Genomic DNA, 15,646 nt, shown 5'->3' on the forward strand with positions numbered 1-15,646 from the left:
AATTGGGGCTGACAACTACAGTAGAAATTTCTGGGGCTGCAGTGCATTGCATAGAGCGTTCACTTACACATATGTACGTTAGGGCCACGACATGAAAATTTTCAATACTATTATATGGGGTTCTTAATTTGTCAACCGATCCTTTCTAGTCCGGCTTGACCCGATCGATTTCAAACTATAGTGGTTTTTAATCTAATCATTTCTGGCAACAAATGTTTATACAACTGGCAAGTTCACTGGGTAAGCATGGTAGTGCTTCATGCACGAATACCATCCAAATGCTTAGAAACTTTATGTACATGTAGGAATAGCACGGTGCAACCGCACAGCTTAAGATGTCCCATAGGATAACTACTAATCCACGGGCCCAAGAAGGCATCGGTAGGCTTAGATAATGCGAATGTCGTACAATCAAAACTACAAGGCTTAGCAGGAAGAAACTGGGTTAAGTGCGACACGGGTTACCTTATTAAGAAGCGTCACCTTCTACAATCACCCCACACTAACTGGGACCTCCTTCATACCAAACAGTATACTTTGCACTTTATTGATCAGTATATATTGACCATTCATATACATGCTAGACTTCTAAACAAAGCTCATAATATTCAACCTCATAAACCCATAAAAAATTCGTAACAATCATCAACATTTTCGTCTTCATCATCATAAACTTAACCAAAATCATGGTCTAATTCGAATGCTTTTTAGATAGCTTTTCTCTTCTCTGTTCTCTAAACTTGTCCCTTACTTGATCTTTTCTATTTCTTTCGAAATCAATACGAACTCGTTCCAATGGCTCCTTTTTTGCAAGAAGTATCTCTTCGCCTTTGATGAGACCCTTCTCAAGCATCCCATTTAAATCTACAACCATACGGCATTCAGTCGTAACTGCCAACGCCAACACTAAAACTTGTAACTTCATTTTTGAATACTGTAGTTCACTAAAGAAACATTAATCAGAGTTGGGTTTCTCCTTTTCCAAAGCAACTAATTAAATAAAGGCTTGGAGAGGGGAGCACCCTGTGTGCACACTAAGAAGTTTGAAGATAGTCAAATAATGTACTTTTCTACCACATTAGATTAGAAAAGATGGTACATGCACAAGCAACTCAAGCGAACTATTTTTCATTATCAAATGCAAATTTGATTTGACAAAAAAAAGGTTTCATCTATTATCATCCGGTATACATTTTTATGTCCAATGCTTACGTAATCGAATGACTTCAAAATAATAATCACCAATCCACTGATATTCAAACCGTTGGATTGGTGATTTGCTTACGTAAAATGACATGCTCTTGATTACTACAAAAAGGCCAATTACAGTTTGAAGATACTACGGCAATTGGATTTCATTTGATCGTAGGCACCTCCATCATGCAAAATCATAAGACAAAAATATAAACTAAATCAATTGTTAGCAAAACCATTGATCAATACCATTGCTCTTCAATGCTATCATATTGTGAAAAAGATCAGAAATTTGGGTATACTGGGTCTGTCATATAGTTTGAGTACTTCAGACTGGTGCACAGCGTTTTGTCATCTTTAAAAATTTCACAACAAGATTGAAGACTATTCTTAAAACTGAACATACATTTATCTTGTTGATTGATCTAATTATATATTAGAAGAAGATCTTTGTTGGGAGAAAAGAGTAATCATTAAATTAAATTATTGAAAAATTTTCGGGTCCTTATATACGTTAAAAGTTGTAGTTTTGTGTCACCTCTCAGGTCCTTAGCCAGGGTTACCCGCCTTTCATGTGGTTTCCTATACAACCGTCAAATATACGGTTGTCAGATCAACAGTTTATCTGGTTTTCTGGTTGTGTCTGTGTCTGTGTCTGTGTCTGGTTGTCTAGTGTCTGAGTGTGTCCCGTCAAGTCACATTCCAGCGCCAAAGATCTCAAAGAGCTTGAGGAATTCAGCATTTGTAGCACCAACACCTCTGCCACCAGGGAAGATAGCATCCAATTGTTCTGACGTCAATTGGAACGTTTGTAAATCTTGTAAGTCTCCCAAGTCTCCTGCTGAAAAGGAAGCCGGGTCAAAGGGGATTTTTCCCGGTTCAAAGTTCAGGAAGGATGAAGCTTCAGACTGAGACTCACCCATGACACTCATTAAAGTATTAAAAGTGTTCTGAGGTTCACTTATATTTGAAGATGGGGAAATTGAATCTCGTGAAAATGAAGATTGCAGTCGAATGTTGTGTTTGGTGGCATTCAATTGTTCATTCTTACGGGCTTTGAACTCCTCACATAAACTGCAAAGATATTGTAATTCATTTGTAGTGAAGAATTCAAGCATGTTGGTTCCATCATGATAAAACCGAGGATCTTTGCTCTCAAATATAGCATCAGGATTGATAGTACATTGTTGGAAGAAGAATCTCGCCATAACATAAAGACGATGGGAATTCTTATATCTTCTACCAAGCTTTCTAAAGTTCCCCACAAACAATTCAGCATCTAAAATCACCATGTTGAAGAGAGAATTGATAGTTTCAAGTCTCGAGGCGATACTTGGATCAAGCTTGTTATTCTGCTTTGAAAGTTCCTTCTTGTGATGCAATAATCTGGCAAAAAAGGATGAAAGAAAACTGTGTGTCTTGATCATACACTTTTCCAAATGTGAAGTAATCAAAAAGTCATAGTTTTCTCCAAATAATTCAACAGTGTTATCTAAGATGTAACTCATAATGTACACCAATTGTACAACACTCTTGATATAGATTTTGAACAATTCAATTCCAGCTTTCATCGAAGGAGTTTTCTCAGAATTGTAAGCATTCTCATAGTGAGTAGCAACCATGAAATACATGGAACTTAAATTGGTTCTTAACTCAATGAACTTGCAGAACTTCACCACTTTCACCGCCCTTTCGCTTAGTATATTTTCTGATGGTATTAAAGGCTCCCAACTGTTCCGAGGATACGTTTCGTAGGCCTTATTGCTGAATGGAGGAACTATGGTACCCTCGGAATAGCTCAGAGCAAGAGTCATGTTTGTGGATGGAGATTGGTCTTCTTCTTCATTAGTAGCATTTATCAGACTAGGGGTTGACCTCATTATCCCAACAGAGGTAAGTGCTTCGGACCCTGGAGCAGGTTTACAAATATATTCTTTGAAGAAGTCTGTCCCAAAATACTCCAAAAATAAACCCTCTAGTTTTTTAGCATAATTCAATATTTCAGCAACCTTGGGCTTAAGTCGAATATTGGTTATCCTATAGCATATCCTCCTGTATCCCTCTGATATTTCCCATAAATTGGCATAACAGTCGTTCCATCCGGGTTGTTGGAGAGTAGGAGACTGCACATCTGAAATATCAAGACTTGGAATATTCATAGGAGTACCTCTGTACATGGCCGACGCCGTGTCTTGCATGACAATATAAGACCATAATCTCCTCCACTGGTTGATTAATGCAGCATTCTTATAAATAGTAGGGTGTTGATTGTAGGTAGTTGGGTCACGATGAATCCCGCTACCAATAGCTGAAGAACAGATGGTACTGAAAAGAATGTTTGAGTCAGCTCCTGCTAAACCTTCACCGTCAACTGGGTTCACTTTTCTGAAGAAATAAGCTAACGTGAGGAATAATATGTACTCCAATGATGACTTAGATTGTAAAAAGTCCCCAATACAGAAATGTACAACAGAACTAAAGTCTTCGACACTAACCCTTCCCACTTCGGTCATCACAGCTCGGTCGATTTCTGTGAAGTTGACTTCAGACATAGAATTATGCATCATAGACATATAACCTAATCGAGTGGTTAACAAGACGATTCCTAAGATATGCAAGTCTCTGTCAGACCGAATAACAATCTTAGTAATCTTTTCGTCAACAGGTTCACATTGTCTTTCTCCGGTGATTGATGCTAGATACTCCCAGGTTTTACCTTCGTCCAAAATAGCAATGAAAGGATGGACATAACAGAAAAAACGACGTAATAAGAAATGACACGTTCTTTTAGAGGGAATAACTTTTAATGCAATGTTGGCAATGGCTTCATATGATCTTTCGTTACCCATTTGCGCATGAATAAACATTTGAAGGTCTTCATGCAAACCTTCCTGTTCACATTTGGGGAAAACAGGTGTCGGGTTCTCGTCGTCAACTCCATCGTCTTCGTTTAAACCGTCTATTTTGGTCACTACTATTCCATCTTCTTCCATTTCATCTTCTTTGCCTAATTTTTCAGGTGTTTGGATCTCTTCGTGACTTTCTGAATCGGTTTCATTGAGGTTTATCGGTACACTCTTCCGCCTTAGCTTCTTCATGGGTGGTTGGTCCACTCCAGAAGGCGCAAGAGTTCTCTTTTTCACAAACTGACGAATCAAACCTGATTGAAATAACGCTAAAGCAAAGTATCTTAAAGTTTTTAAAAAGGAATCACTCTTTGTCAACCCAACATAAGTGAGAGTTCCTTGGTTCTGCCAGTTACGACCTTCAGTACTGAAAGAGAAACTAGCATTGGAAAACACGTCCATACGATCATTTTCCAATATATGCAATATAGAGTTGGGACCAATTTCTATAGCCACTAAGCCATTTTCTATGGTTGATGGTTCCCCCGCAACAGATTCAGAAGTGATGCTCTTGTCCTGAGGAGAGTCAAGTTCCGAATTGCTAATAGTTTGTGGTGACATATTGGATCTACCCAACAATCTTAAGTGATCTGCACTCTCAGGTCCTCCTGCCACCAGTGAGAGGGATGAAATGCTGCTACCTACTGTTCGCGGTTGCCGGAACTCATGTGGAGGCACATGATTAGTTTGGCGGTTTGGTGTTTGTTGGGCTTGCATAGGAAGTTGTTGTTGAATTGGAGGTGACATTTGCTGTTGTGGGAGGTGTTGAGGAGGTTGAAGTTGCGTTATTGGAGGCATATGCTGTTGGGCCATCATTGACGGAGGTATTTGTTGTTGCTGCTCAAGCTGCTGTTGATACTGATGATGATGTTGATGCTGATGATGATGTTCATGCTGATGATGCTGATGCTGATGCTGATGCTGATGCTGATGCTGATGCTGATGCTCACGCTCATGTTGATGCTCATGCTGATGATTCTGCTTTATGGCTACGCTTTCAGGAATCGAAGACACTCTGGAGGTAGATGTTGTCATAGGGGAACAAGCTTGGGGAGGAAGATGGTGGTTTGGTTGCACCAAAGCTTCCTCGTTGGGTTTCTGTAATGGTGGGAGGGTACCTGGTGGGTTCTGAGTACCATATTGGCCTGGGAAGATCATTGAAGGTCCAGAAGGAGCAGCTTGTGTATTTACTATTTGTTGAGGTATGTTAGACAAAGGGTGTACTTGTCTTAGGGCAACTGGACCAGGACCAGGTGCATGAGGAGGACCAGGAGGACCAGTAGGACCAGGAGGACCAGGAGGTTGCATTAGTTGGGAGTGTGATAGGGCAGCATGTTGTTGTTGTTGTTGTGGGTTATTATGTTGGGGTAGATTGTGAATTTTACTCTGAAGTTGTTGCTGCTGGTGGTGATAATGAGGGGCATTTGGAGCCTCTAATGGCGGAAGCTCAATGACATTTGAATTATGGTGGCGATCCAGCGTATCTGATTCATAGAAGCAAAGATGAGAGATACTCCTTCGCTTACAAAGACCACACACTGGTTTTAGACGATCGCATTTGGTCTTTCTCTTTCTACAAACAGAACAAGAAGCAGGAAGTCTGGGCTTCTTTTTATCGTTTATAGGAGAAGAAGTCAACGGATCCGGCGACGACTCCGTTGGCGATGTCTCGGGATCTGGAGGCGAGTTGTTCATGATGAGTAGAAGAAAACCCTGGTGGTAATTTTTTACTTTTCAGATTCTTTAAAGCTTGGTTACCACCCAATCGTGGGGGGTGAGGGAAGGTGGGGAACAGACAAAAGGTCTCACTAATACTAACGAAAAAAAAAATTACTATTGTAGCAATAGCAATGGTAGGGGATATTACTATGCCAACTATGAAAGGGCGTATAGTAGTATCAGTAACAGTAATAGTGACAGTGACAGTAACAGTAACAGTATAATCATATAGGAACTATATATGTCCATACTATGATGGATATAATGTTCTCTAGGATGATCCGAATGGTATGACTATAATGAGACTAATATAAATAATACTATTACTATTATAACTGTAAGTATTGTTACATCTACTATCAATTCGTTAAGTTCTGTTCAGGATTGCGAGCTCACACTATTTGTTTTAGATTATGTTACGTCTTTTATACATGTAATACCAATTGAAATAACCGCTCTTGCATTAAAACCCTCGTTGGATACTATAATTGGCTGGTCGCAAAATGCATTGAATGTTTCTATTGGCTTTGCCACGGAAACGGTGATCATTCCTGCTTGTTGCAGCCAAATTGTTCTTCAGCATGTTTGAAGGGTTCTTCGTCCACCATTATTATTTGGTTGCAGTTCAATTTATTCACTGCCTTGCTATTTTCAAAACCTCAGTCTATAAGAAAAAAATAGCATACAAAGGAGTAGTGGATTATTGCTATTAAACCAGCGTCTTAACACCTTTAAAGAAGGAGGGTTCCTGTTCGGAGATAGATTTCAGATCTAGGACCACACAACTCTTTAACGAAGGCGTTTTTTTCGGCTGTTTTTTCCCTCACAGAGTTCGCATGCATAACTTGCAACTGATTTCATGTCTGTAATTACATTAGAAAATCATCGTTTACACACAACCGGATCCAAAGTGTTTTGTTATTGAAAAAAAAACTTTTTTTTGATGATGTGGTTAATCCTAATTATGTGCGCTTGCATACACATACATGCATTTTATAAATGGGTCCAAACTCATAACCTGCAACCTCATAAATTACGACCATGGTATACCACTCCCGTCGTCCCTACTCATTAATATATTGTATTTTGATCCTTTGCTTAATACATATAAACGCAATGGTTGTCGTTTGACCCAAATCAAAAATTCTTCATATTTGTTATAAAGCAAAAATCTTTACGTTTAATCAAGATCCTAGTGCAATGTAGTGAACAATAGGATACTTAATGTGGTAGTATTCATACACATGCGCAATAAGCATGAAACACAACTGAGTAGGCGCTCATGCATAAGAATAATCTCCGCCTTAATTCTTATAGGTGTCAATCTACGATTAACAACAGTTGACGTGAATTATCCTATACAGTTAAGTAATAGTAATGGTCATGACTATTTAATTTCATATGACCAACTAGTTTAGTTGAATGGCAATAAACCTAGAAAAAGCGACTAAGCAGCTGTCACAAAATAAACTCGCCTATAGGTCATTACGTAAGCAAATGTCATTGGATGCTTATGTAATGTGTTACGTGATATAAAGATAATTTAATACGCGTAGCCTTTCAAGATCAAAAGACTGCAAACGATGATCTACTAATCGGTGTACCACTCAATTCCATTAATGAGTGGCAGCAGATCGCCAGCGGAGATGGCCGATAGTGAGGGCTATTCTCATTATGAGGAGTTTGATGATTTCATAGTAGACGACGGGAAGTATGCCTCTGGAGACGTTGGAAGCAGACCTCGTCAAGAATCAAAGGAGGGACAAGACACAGAGGAAGATGAACAACACGAAGAGCATTTAGACGCGAGACTAATGGACTTCCACGCGTCACATAACGCATCAAGGCCGAACCCTATTACTGTTTCACCTGAACAGCAGTTGATTAAAGCCCATATATCGGTGTTAGTTACTGCACTAGGAGGTCCAGATCATACCAGTACTGAAACCCCCCCTCCATATAAACTTGGATTAGACGCGTTGGCGTGTCTTAAAGATATCAAGCGATGGATTCGAGCAGTGGACGAAGCCAAACATGCATATGACGTTGCCTTAGCGTGTCATGAATCCAAATTAATGGTTGATTTGGTATCAATTACCAGTCAATGGGAAAGACAAGCAGCCACCAAGACAGTTAGGAGCCCTAAACAAATGGAAAGAATCATCATTGCGTGCTTGGAGCTAATGGTACTTTTGACTTGGCCTTTAGTGTATGATAATGATTTAAGTCCCCTACAAAAACTTCAATTTTCAGCTATGAAGAAGGCTCAATTGGCAGATAAAAAGTTGATCCTTCAATATGGAATGGGACTGACTTTAAAAGCCATGATTCGGTTGGTCTTGCCGATCATGAGCAAAGACCGATTTGATCGAGACAATAAGGATAATGCTTTAGTCCGGTTGGTTCTCTTCCTTATCCGTAACATTTTATTCATTCAACCGGGTCACAGTTCACTTGGGACAAAGAACGATAACAGAACTGTTTTAGACGATTTGCTTCCGGAAAACGTATCTCTTGAAGAAATTTCCATGAACACAGTTATCCCCACGTTTAAAAAGAATAAGGTGTTCCTCTTCTTATTGACCATGACTACCGCATTGGGGTCGGACTTTAATAAACAAATGTTTGGTCCTATCTCTTTGGAGTGTATATATTTACTCACTAGAGGCATCAGGCCAAGTGATCTTATTAGGAAACAAGTAGGTGTCCCCAAGTCCAAGCCAACGAGGGTTGATGCCTCAGAGCTTGATCCTAAAGTTGTACCTTCTTCAAGTTCAACAGCACTGATGGAACTCAAGGACCTTTTAAATGCTGAAAGCAAGAAGAAACAAATTCAATCACAATTTCTTTCCACTCGTCATGGACGTTTTGGATCACTTGTTTCTCTTAGAAATGATCAAAATGTCACTTCAATGGTAATCTCAGGTCAAGAAGCCCTTTATTCATCTGCAGCAGCCTTAGACCGTTTGGATAAGGCCAAATCGTGGAAAATCCCTAGTCGAGTCAAGTATGATTCGGATGATTATGTTTCCGGAACAATTACATATGTTAATGTTACATCAAGCGCATTACTTCAGCTGTTTGTGGATGATCTATTGGCTGCTGGATGTATCAATAATTTAATTTACAGTGTGGCATCGGTTCTTTCGTCACTGTTGGAAACAACACTGCCTTATGATAGAGCGGTGTACTTTCTTACTCAGTCCTGGTTCCTCAAATATAAAAGAGACCGTAACAGTCTACCAGATGATCAACTATTAATATTGTTTAGTGACTCTAAGGGATTTGGGTCCATTGGTTCTGTTCTTGGTGATTTAAACTTCAGACTTATGGTTCAATATTTCCAAGATGCTTGTTCCAGCAGAGATTGGAATTCTATCCATGTGTTTTTGGTATGTTTCAATGAGTTTTTGCTTGTTGCACATACTTTGTTCAACCAGAAAACACCAGCCACTGAACAGACCCTCTTTACTGAAGAAGAGGATGATGATAGCAGTGCGGAGGTTGAGAAGGAAATGGCAGAAGTCATTGTTCGAAAGCTATTTGCCAGTAGTATTTTCCTTGATGATTTAGCCAGAATTCCAGAAACAGCAGCTAAACATTCTCCCAGTTATCTTCGGAAAACTATGGAAGTTGTTGATGTTATATTCAAAACGTTTGAGAGTTTCTCCAATCAAGATGTTCAGATTTACATAAAGAGTGTAAAGAAGCATAAATTAGCTGCACATTCAGAATTTGATGGGGAGTTTGATGAAGAATTGGATGAAATTGAAGCTTCAAGGAAAGCTATAAGAAATAGAAAGTTGGATTTTGTTGTATTCCAACGGAAGTTCTTTAGAAAGACAACCATTTCTTCATATATTTCGTTTCTTTCACTTTATGAAGATCTTTCTGTTGAAGAAATCAAAATGGCATTGACCTTTTTCCATCGATTGTTTGTGGTTCATCGAGATTATATCTCATTGATAAGACTTGACTTCATGTATTTGTTGAAGAAGCTTAGCAATTATCTTCCCAAAAAATCCAGCATTAAATCACAAGTGGATGATTTCATTTACTATTTCATGAAGAAATTTAAAGGCATATTCCAAAGGTTCCCCGTACCCATTGAACTATTGTTCCCGGAGATCTATGTGTACAGTCACTACTTAAATACTGGAGAGATTCCAGACTCTTCTCCTCCTCCCGAGAAGGCAACTAGTAGATACTTTGCTGATGATACGCTTTCAATGGACTTTAAGTTGAAGGTCTTGGCCAATGCTCTTTATGACGAAGGAAAGGAACGTCAAGTCAATTGGTTAATCACTGAATTCAAAAGAATTGTTGAACAAACCGGAGAAGCAGGAGAATCCAAGATAAATGTTAAGTCGAAATTTGCTAAAGATTGGCTCTATTCCAATTCTACACTTCGTCTTTTATTGACCGAATTAGGGTTCAATATTGCCCAGACTTATGAAGACAGTGAAGATGCTTATAGTTGTGTCAATGTGCAAGAATTGTTGTCTAAAGTTGATCTTTTCGTTAGCCATTGGACAGTTGTTCCTGGTGTCTTTGAGGAAGACAAAGAGGCACATGACTACTTTGAAGTTGATCGTGCCACATCTAATGATGCAGGGTATTCTTCAACGTACGCTGAACGGAGTGAACGGAATCAAAGAACTGAAAGACCAGATAAACTGCGTAAGCTAAGAAGAACTGCACCTTTAACAGACGATAGCATACTTTCAGACAGTCACCAACACCGTCCAACTAAAGAGTTTCAATCTGCTGAATTCATCAACGATACTGATGATGAATCCGATGAAGAAAGAGACCAGCAATTCTTTGACAGAGAAGAGAAACTTCGTAATGCCCTTTCAAATTTCAATACTGGGTCTATAGAAGCCTTTAGAGATATGTGGAAGAGTTTACTTCTGGGTTCAACAGTGATATCTGAAGCCCAGACTGCAGATATCTTGGACTCAAATAACAAGATACTTGAGTCATTGGGTAGTCAGAATCACACCATTGTTGATACTGATATTGAGCCCCAACCTGGAGACGAACCCCCAGTTCTTGAGTCCCATTTCCAGCATAAGAAGAGGAAAAGAATTGTTTTAGACGATGAAGATGACGAATAAATGACTATAAACATGACTTATTTTACTCCACATTGCAATGACCAGCATCTTTGGAGTTTAAACTTGAGTTTATGCTTCCGATAGAACTTATTATCATCACTGCAAAGCCAAAGAATATACAGAAACCACTGGGTGCTAATCGGTGAAGAAGAAACTTCCTTTTATCCGGTTTGCTCAAATTATAATAGTCCTTCCTTTGCCATGATAATTTGATATAACAAGCTGGAGGAATGATATAAGCCATTAGAGAAGCAGAAGTTGCACCAATCAACTCCAAAATCACTCCCAAATTACATGTGAATAATGCCACACTCATTGACGTGAATGTTAAGACAGTGGTGATCAAGAAATGATGCATTTTAGACAATTCAACATCATGAACACTTCCACCATCTTGATTTGCCAATACGATTTCTTTAATCACATCTCTAACCACGAAAAGTTCCAAGGGGAAAGTGGTTAACATGTTTAACCCAAAACAGAGTCTGGCGATATTGATCCAATTATCGTTACTTTTGAAATTATTCAAGATGTTGCCCTTCGTTGCATTCCCAAAGTTGATTAGACCATTGACGGCCATCACAAGACAACAAAGCATCGACACAAAACATGCTATGTGGGTTAACTTGGCAAACTTGGTGACGGTTGCGTTTCTTAACGAATTATAAATGAATAACGTGTTATGGTGACAGACCAAGGCAAAGGAAATCACGGAGATACCTTGAAAGATATTAAAATTCACCGTCCATTGTAGCGGAGTTAATGGTTCTTTCAAACTACTATCAGCCATTGGACCTCGGACCACGGTTATCACCACAATTATGATCATACCCACCAAGGCAAGCCCCGAAGCTTTGGCTAACTTGCTAATGTCTCTATTAAGTGACAATGGGTACGATATAAACGTCGTAAACATAATGATCACCGTGTTCCGACGGAACAACCAACTGAATGGAGAGCCATCATCAGTAACCGACAGAGGAATCACCACCCGTAAGACGTGGGGGATGGTATCTCCAATGATGACACAGAAGGCCATTAGTCCACCATAAGCAAACGATCCAATAGCGAAAAGAAGAACTATCTTCCCCCATCGACCATAACAGTAACTCACAGTGTCCTGGTACGATTTGCTCTGAGAAAGATTGGCATTAACCACAATCAAGCGAAGTGTCCAATCAACTAACACCGTCAAGAGTCCAAGCACTACAATGCCTCCTAATAATCCACTATTCTTAAAGGCAAATGGTTGTCCTATGATCCCTGCACCTAAGATGGAATTGGCCATGTTCATGAATGCCATAGACATCGAAGATTGACCCTCGGCTTGGGTATCTACATCTTCTTCTTCTTGGTGATGTCTACTGATAGTTCCGTCATCTTCTAGTCCTAGCATCTGCATTTCGAACTCTTCGGCGAAGTCGGAAGCCTGGGCCTCCCCAGGTGTTGTCGGGACAGCCACATACGGGGTCTTCTTATGGGAGCTCATTATTGATGTGGAGATAAAAGGCACCAAATTGCTCTGATATACTTGTTATACTCGTTGTTATTATATATTAAGGTCACGTGATTTCCAATGATGCAAAAATGTTGTCACGTGACGTATTATGTCATGGGCTAATTTTTTTCACCTATGGAAGTGTATATCGTAGTTCATTCAATATTTATTGCTCTTAATTGGCTTTATTACTTGCTGTTCAACTGGTGATTGTTCCTTGATGTCGGAACTTGAGTATACAAACGCACAGTATTGATCATTCACAAGTAATGGTGTAATTCGTGGTCCTTAGTATCTAAGAAGTATGCTTGATATTGGGAATGTTTAAAGGCTATAATTTATCTTTGGAGATAGTTCGTAAAAACTTGCGCTTTTGGATGTTTTACAGTTCGTATATGTACGTCAAAAAAATTACAATTTACGAGCCATTGGATTATCTTAGGTTATTCTAGTCCACCGAATAAAATCCTGAGGACTTATGTTCACTGGCAGTTCAAGTGCATGACATTAGCAATATAGAAAAAAATAACAAACGGTCATATATGCATTACTTTGATAAGCTGGTGTTGGGTAATTTTGTTCTGGTTCATCTCAACTAATTGATGATAGGAAAGGATTCGATCCTTGTTTCTGATTGCCCGATAACCTTTCATCGGCGTTCAGTAGTAGCAGAGTATTGTAATTCAGAAGTGAAAAAGCAGATACTTCAATTCCGGGTTATCACGTGATTTGTTCGGGGTTGCCTGCTTTAAAAAGTGAGATGGCTCATCTAAAATGTCAAAGATCATCACCAATACACAACATCATTAACTTGACCCATAAAACCAGCAGTATCATGGCAGAAAAGGGAGGAGGATTCCATAAAGGCAAAGGCCCACGGAACAATAACAATAATAATAACTACAAGCATAAGAAGAATCCGTATTTGAATCTCCGAGAGAAGAAAGCCAATGATATCAGAAAAGCCATAACCCACAGATCAAGATTAAGAAAGAAGTACTTTCAACTTTTGAAGGAAGAAGGATTAGAAGAAAGACCCAAGGAAGTTGGAGAAGATAAGGATCAACAACAACATCATCATAAAGAACAACCAAAAAAGAATCCTACTAACTTTGCTGAACGAGCAAAGAAGGTGAAGGAAAGGAAGGAAGAAAAGAGACAAGCCAAATTGGAATCTGTTAGAGATAAACGAAGAAGACTTGAAGAGAGTGAACAACGAAGAGAACTCGTACGTTCCCGAGTCACACAAAAGACTTCTAAAGGACAGCCATTGATGGGACCAAAGATCAACAACTTGCTTGATAAGATAAGGAAAGACATGGACGACCAATGATATAGTAAGTATAATAATATAACAATTATCATTCAAAGGGATAACTTTGCTTTGAAATTTTTGATTGTCATTATCCAATCATAGATGTATAACGAGCTCAATCTTCTTTGGTACCAGATCCAGTTATCCAACTTACCCCATAACCATTTGAAAGAGTACTTGGTAGACGTTAATGATACCAATTCATTCTGCTCTTCGTAAACCGTTCTGGCACAGTAGTTGGCCATGATAAGGAAAGTTCTTTCTGGACCCAAGGGATTATTCAACCCTTCATCTAAGTTTCTGGTTAAATCATTGGTTTTGAGTATGAGTAAAACTATTCGTGGCATACTGCTGAGTATGTCCATCAAATCTTCAAGTATCCCGTCTTCATTCAATTGGGTATGGATATTGAGCATTTCATCTTTTGTTCTTGGTTTGGTAATGTCATAATTCAAACTGTTCTCTGGGTCTCTACCGGTGATAGCACAGGCAAAGATCTTAAACTTTTGTTCTCCTTCAATTCCTGCAAACCGCTTAGCGTATTTCTTCATGTTGGGTATATCGTTATCAAGAACTGCTAGCCAGAAATGGGAATAATCTCTTCTCATTTGAAGAGGTATTTGTCTGTATAGTCCATGGTCATACAAGATAATTTCAAAGTTATGGCTATTCGTGCCATTTCCAGTGCCATTAGCAACGCTTCTAATGGCTAAATTGCCTCCATGGGGGTCACAATGCACTCCAACTCCAGGTGTAAAGATCATATTGTTGAATATATGAGAAAGACAAGCAGATACTTTAGAAGCATCAATGTTATGGTCATTCATATATTTCAAATCGTCCAATCTTGCTCCACCAACGTATTCCATAATAAGGATCCGATGTTCTGCAGATTTGATGCTGGGGATTCGTAACGCCGTACTATCTTTATACTTAGCGAAATATTCTTGAGTTGCCATGGCATTCTGGGCCTCTTTAGTGAAATCTAATTCTGTATAAATCAGATTCTGCATTTCATCTCCCAACCAAGTCAAAGGGTATTCAGGAAAGAATTTATACATCAATTCAAACACCGTATTGGTTAGAAACACATCCAACGGTACAAACTGTTGTAAGGAAGGATGTTGGATCTTAACAGCCACCTTCTCGTTGGTCTCTTTCAACCGAGCAATGTGGACTTGGGCCAAGGAGGCAACTCCTACGGGTTCAGGATCAAACTCACTGAAATAATCTTCAATAGAAACCCCCATGTCTCGTTGGAACAACTGTTGGATCTCTTCCATGGATGATTGAGGACATTCCTGTTGTAAGGGGATCATGGTATTGGTCCATTCCGGGGGCAACAAGTATGTCAACGCCGTAAGATGTTGTCCCAATTTAATATAAATCCCCCCATTCTTCTCTAAGGCATGTAAAGTAATAGTAGCAGCTTTCAAATGGGTCACCTTCAAGGCTGCTGCTCGGATCTCCTCAGTGTCGTATTGAGCATCAAGCGTGTTCTTATATAGTTTGAAACATCTAGCAGTTGCCACGGTGACCACTCCAATTCTTTCTACCATTAAAACCCCATGTTTGAAACTATCACTGGTGTTATAAAGTATGGTCCCTCCAATACCTAGCCCAGCTATGACCTTGAGCGCACGTGTCGACCGGTGTCTTTTGGTTGGTGGAATGCCGGAGGAAACTAACCTTCGGGATCCAACCAGTCGGGCTCCGACTCGGAAGAATTGTCTGGAGAACATTGGTAAAGAAGAAGAAGAAGAAGAAGTTAATGAGTGGAGATCCGAGATTGATTTGGTTGCCTCTATTTACATATGATATGTTCTCATAGACCGAAAACCAACCGATAAGTGGTCGGATGTATTCCGAGGGTATGGAAGGTATTTTGAATTAT

The 15,646-nt window shown here is 39.3% G+C and overlaps 6 protein-coding genes across 6 annotated transcripts; 2 read left to right on the forward strand and 4 right to left on the reverse strand.

Annotated features, from left to right (window-relative positions):
• Nucleotides 1–691: 691 nt before the first annotated feature.
• On the reverse strand, nucleotides 692–925 carry KQ657_001313 (uncharacterized protein; the record flags this gene model as incomplete). Its single annotated transcript, XM_043192111.1, has 1 exon — nucleotides 692–925. One exon carries the CDS (start codon nucleotides 923–925, stop codon nucleotides 692–694), a length of 234 nt encoding a protein of 77 aa, XP_043048406.1.
• Nucleotides 926–1,889: 964 nt separating this feature from the next.
• Nucleotides 1,890–5,795, reverse strand: KQ657_001314 (uncharacterized protein; the record flags this gene model as incomplete). The annotated part of the gene is made up of 1 exon (XM_043192112.1): nucleotides 1,890–5,795. The coding sequence occupies one exon, from the start codon at nucleotides 5,793–5,795 to the stop codon at nucleotides 1,890–1,892; it is 3,906 nt and encodes a 1,301-aa protein (XP_043048407.1).
• Nucleotides 5,796–7,465: 1,670 nt separating this feature from the next.
• YBL053 (Ybl053p) lies at nucleotides 7,466–10,939 on the forward strand (the record flags this gene model as incomplete). Its single annotated transcript, XM_043192113.1, has 1 exon — nucleotides 7,466–10,939. One exon carries the CDS (start codon nucleotides 7,466–7,468, stop codon nucleotides 10,937–10,939), a length of 3,474 nt encoding a protein of 1,157 aa, XP_043048408.1.
• A 22-nt stretch (nucleotides 10,940–10,961) lies between these two features.
• Nucleotides 10,962–12,428, reverse strand: KQ657_001316 (uncharacterized protein; the record flags this gene model as incomplete). Its single annotated transcript, XM_043192114.1, has 1 exon — nucleotides 10,962–12,428. The coding sequence occupies one exon, from the start codon at nucleotides 12,426–12,428 to the stop codon at nucleotides 10,962–10,964; it is 1,467 nt and encodes a 488-aa protein (XP_043048409.1).
• Nucleotides 12,429–13,272: 844 nt separating this feature from the next.
• On the forward strand, nucleotides 13,273–13,770 carry FYV5 (Fyv5p; the record flags this gene model as incomplete). Its single annotated transcript, XM_043192115.1, has 1 exon — nucleotides 13,273–13,770. One exon carries the CDS (start codon nucleotides 13,273–13,275, stop codon nucleotides 13,768–13,770), a length of 498 nt encoding a protein of 165 aa, XP_043048410.1.
• Nucleotides 13,771–13,802: 32 nt separating this feature from the next.
• KQ657_001318 (uncharacterized protein) lies at nucleotides 13,803–15,494 on the reverse strand (the record flags this gene model as incomplete). Its single annotated transcript, XM_043192116.1, has 1 exon — nucleotides 13,803–15,494. One exon carries the CDS (start codon nucleotides 15,492–15,494, stop codon nucleotides 13,803–13,805), a length of 1,692 nt encoding a protein of 563 aa, XP_043048411.1.
• Nucleotides 15,495–15,646: the final 152 nt, after the last annotated feature.

The sequence above is a fragment of the Scheffersomyces spartinae genome (genome assembly GCF_019049425.1).
Source record: "Scheffersomyces spartinae strain ARV_011 chromosome Unknown scaffold_15, whole genome shotgun sequence".
Classification (NCBI taxonomy): domain Eukaryota; kingdom Fungi; phylum Ascomycota; class Pichiomycetes; order Serinales; family Debaryomycetaceae; genus Lizanozyma; species Lizanozyma spartinae.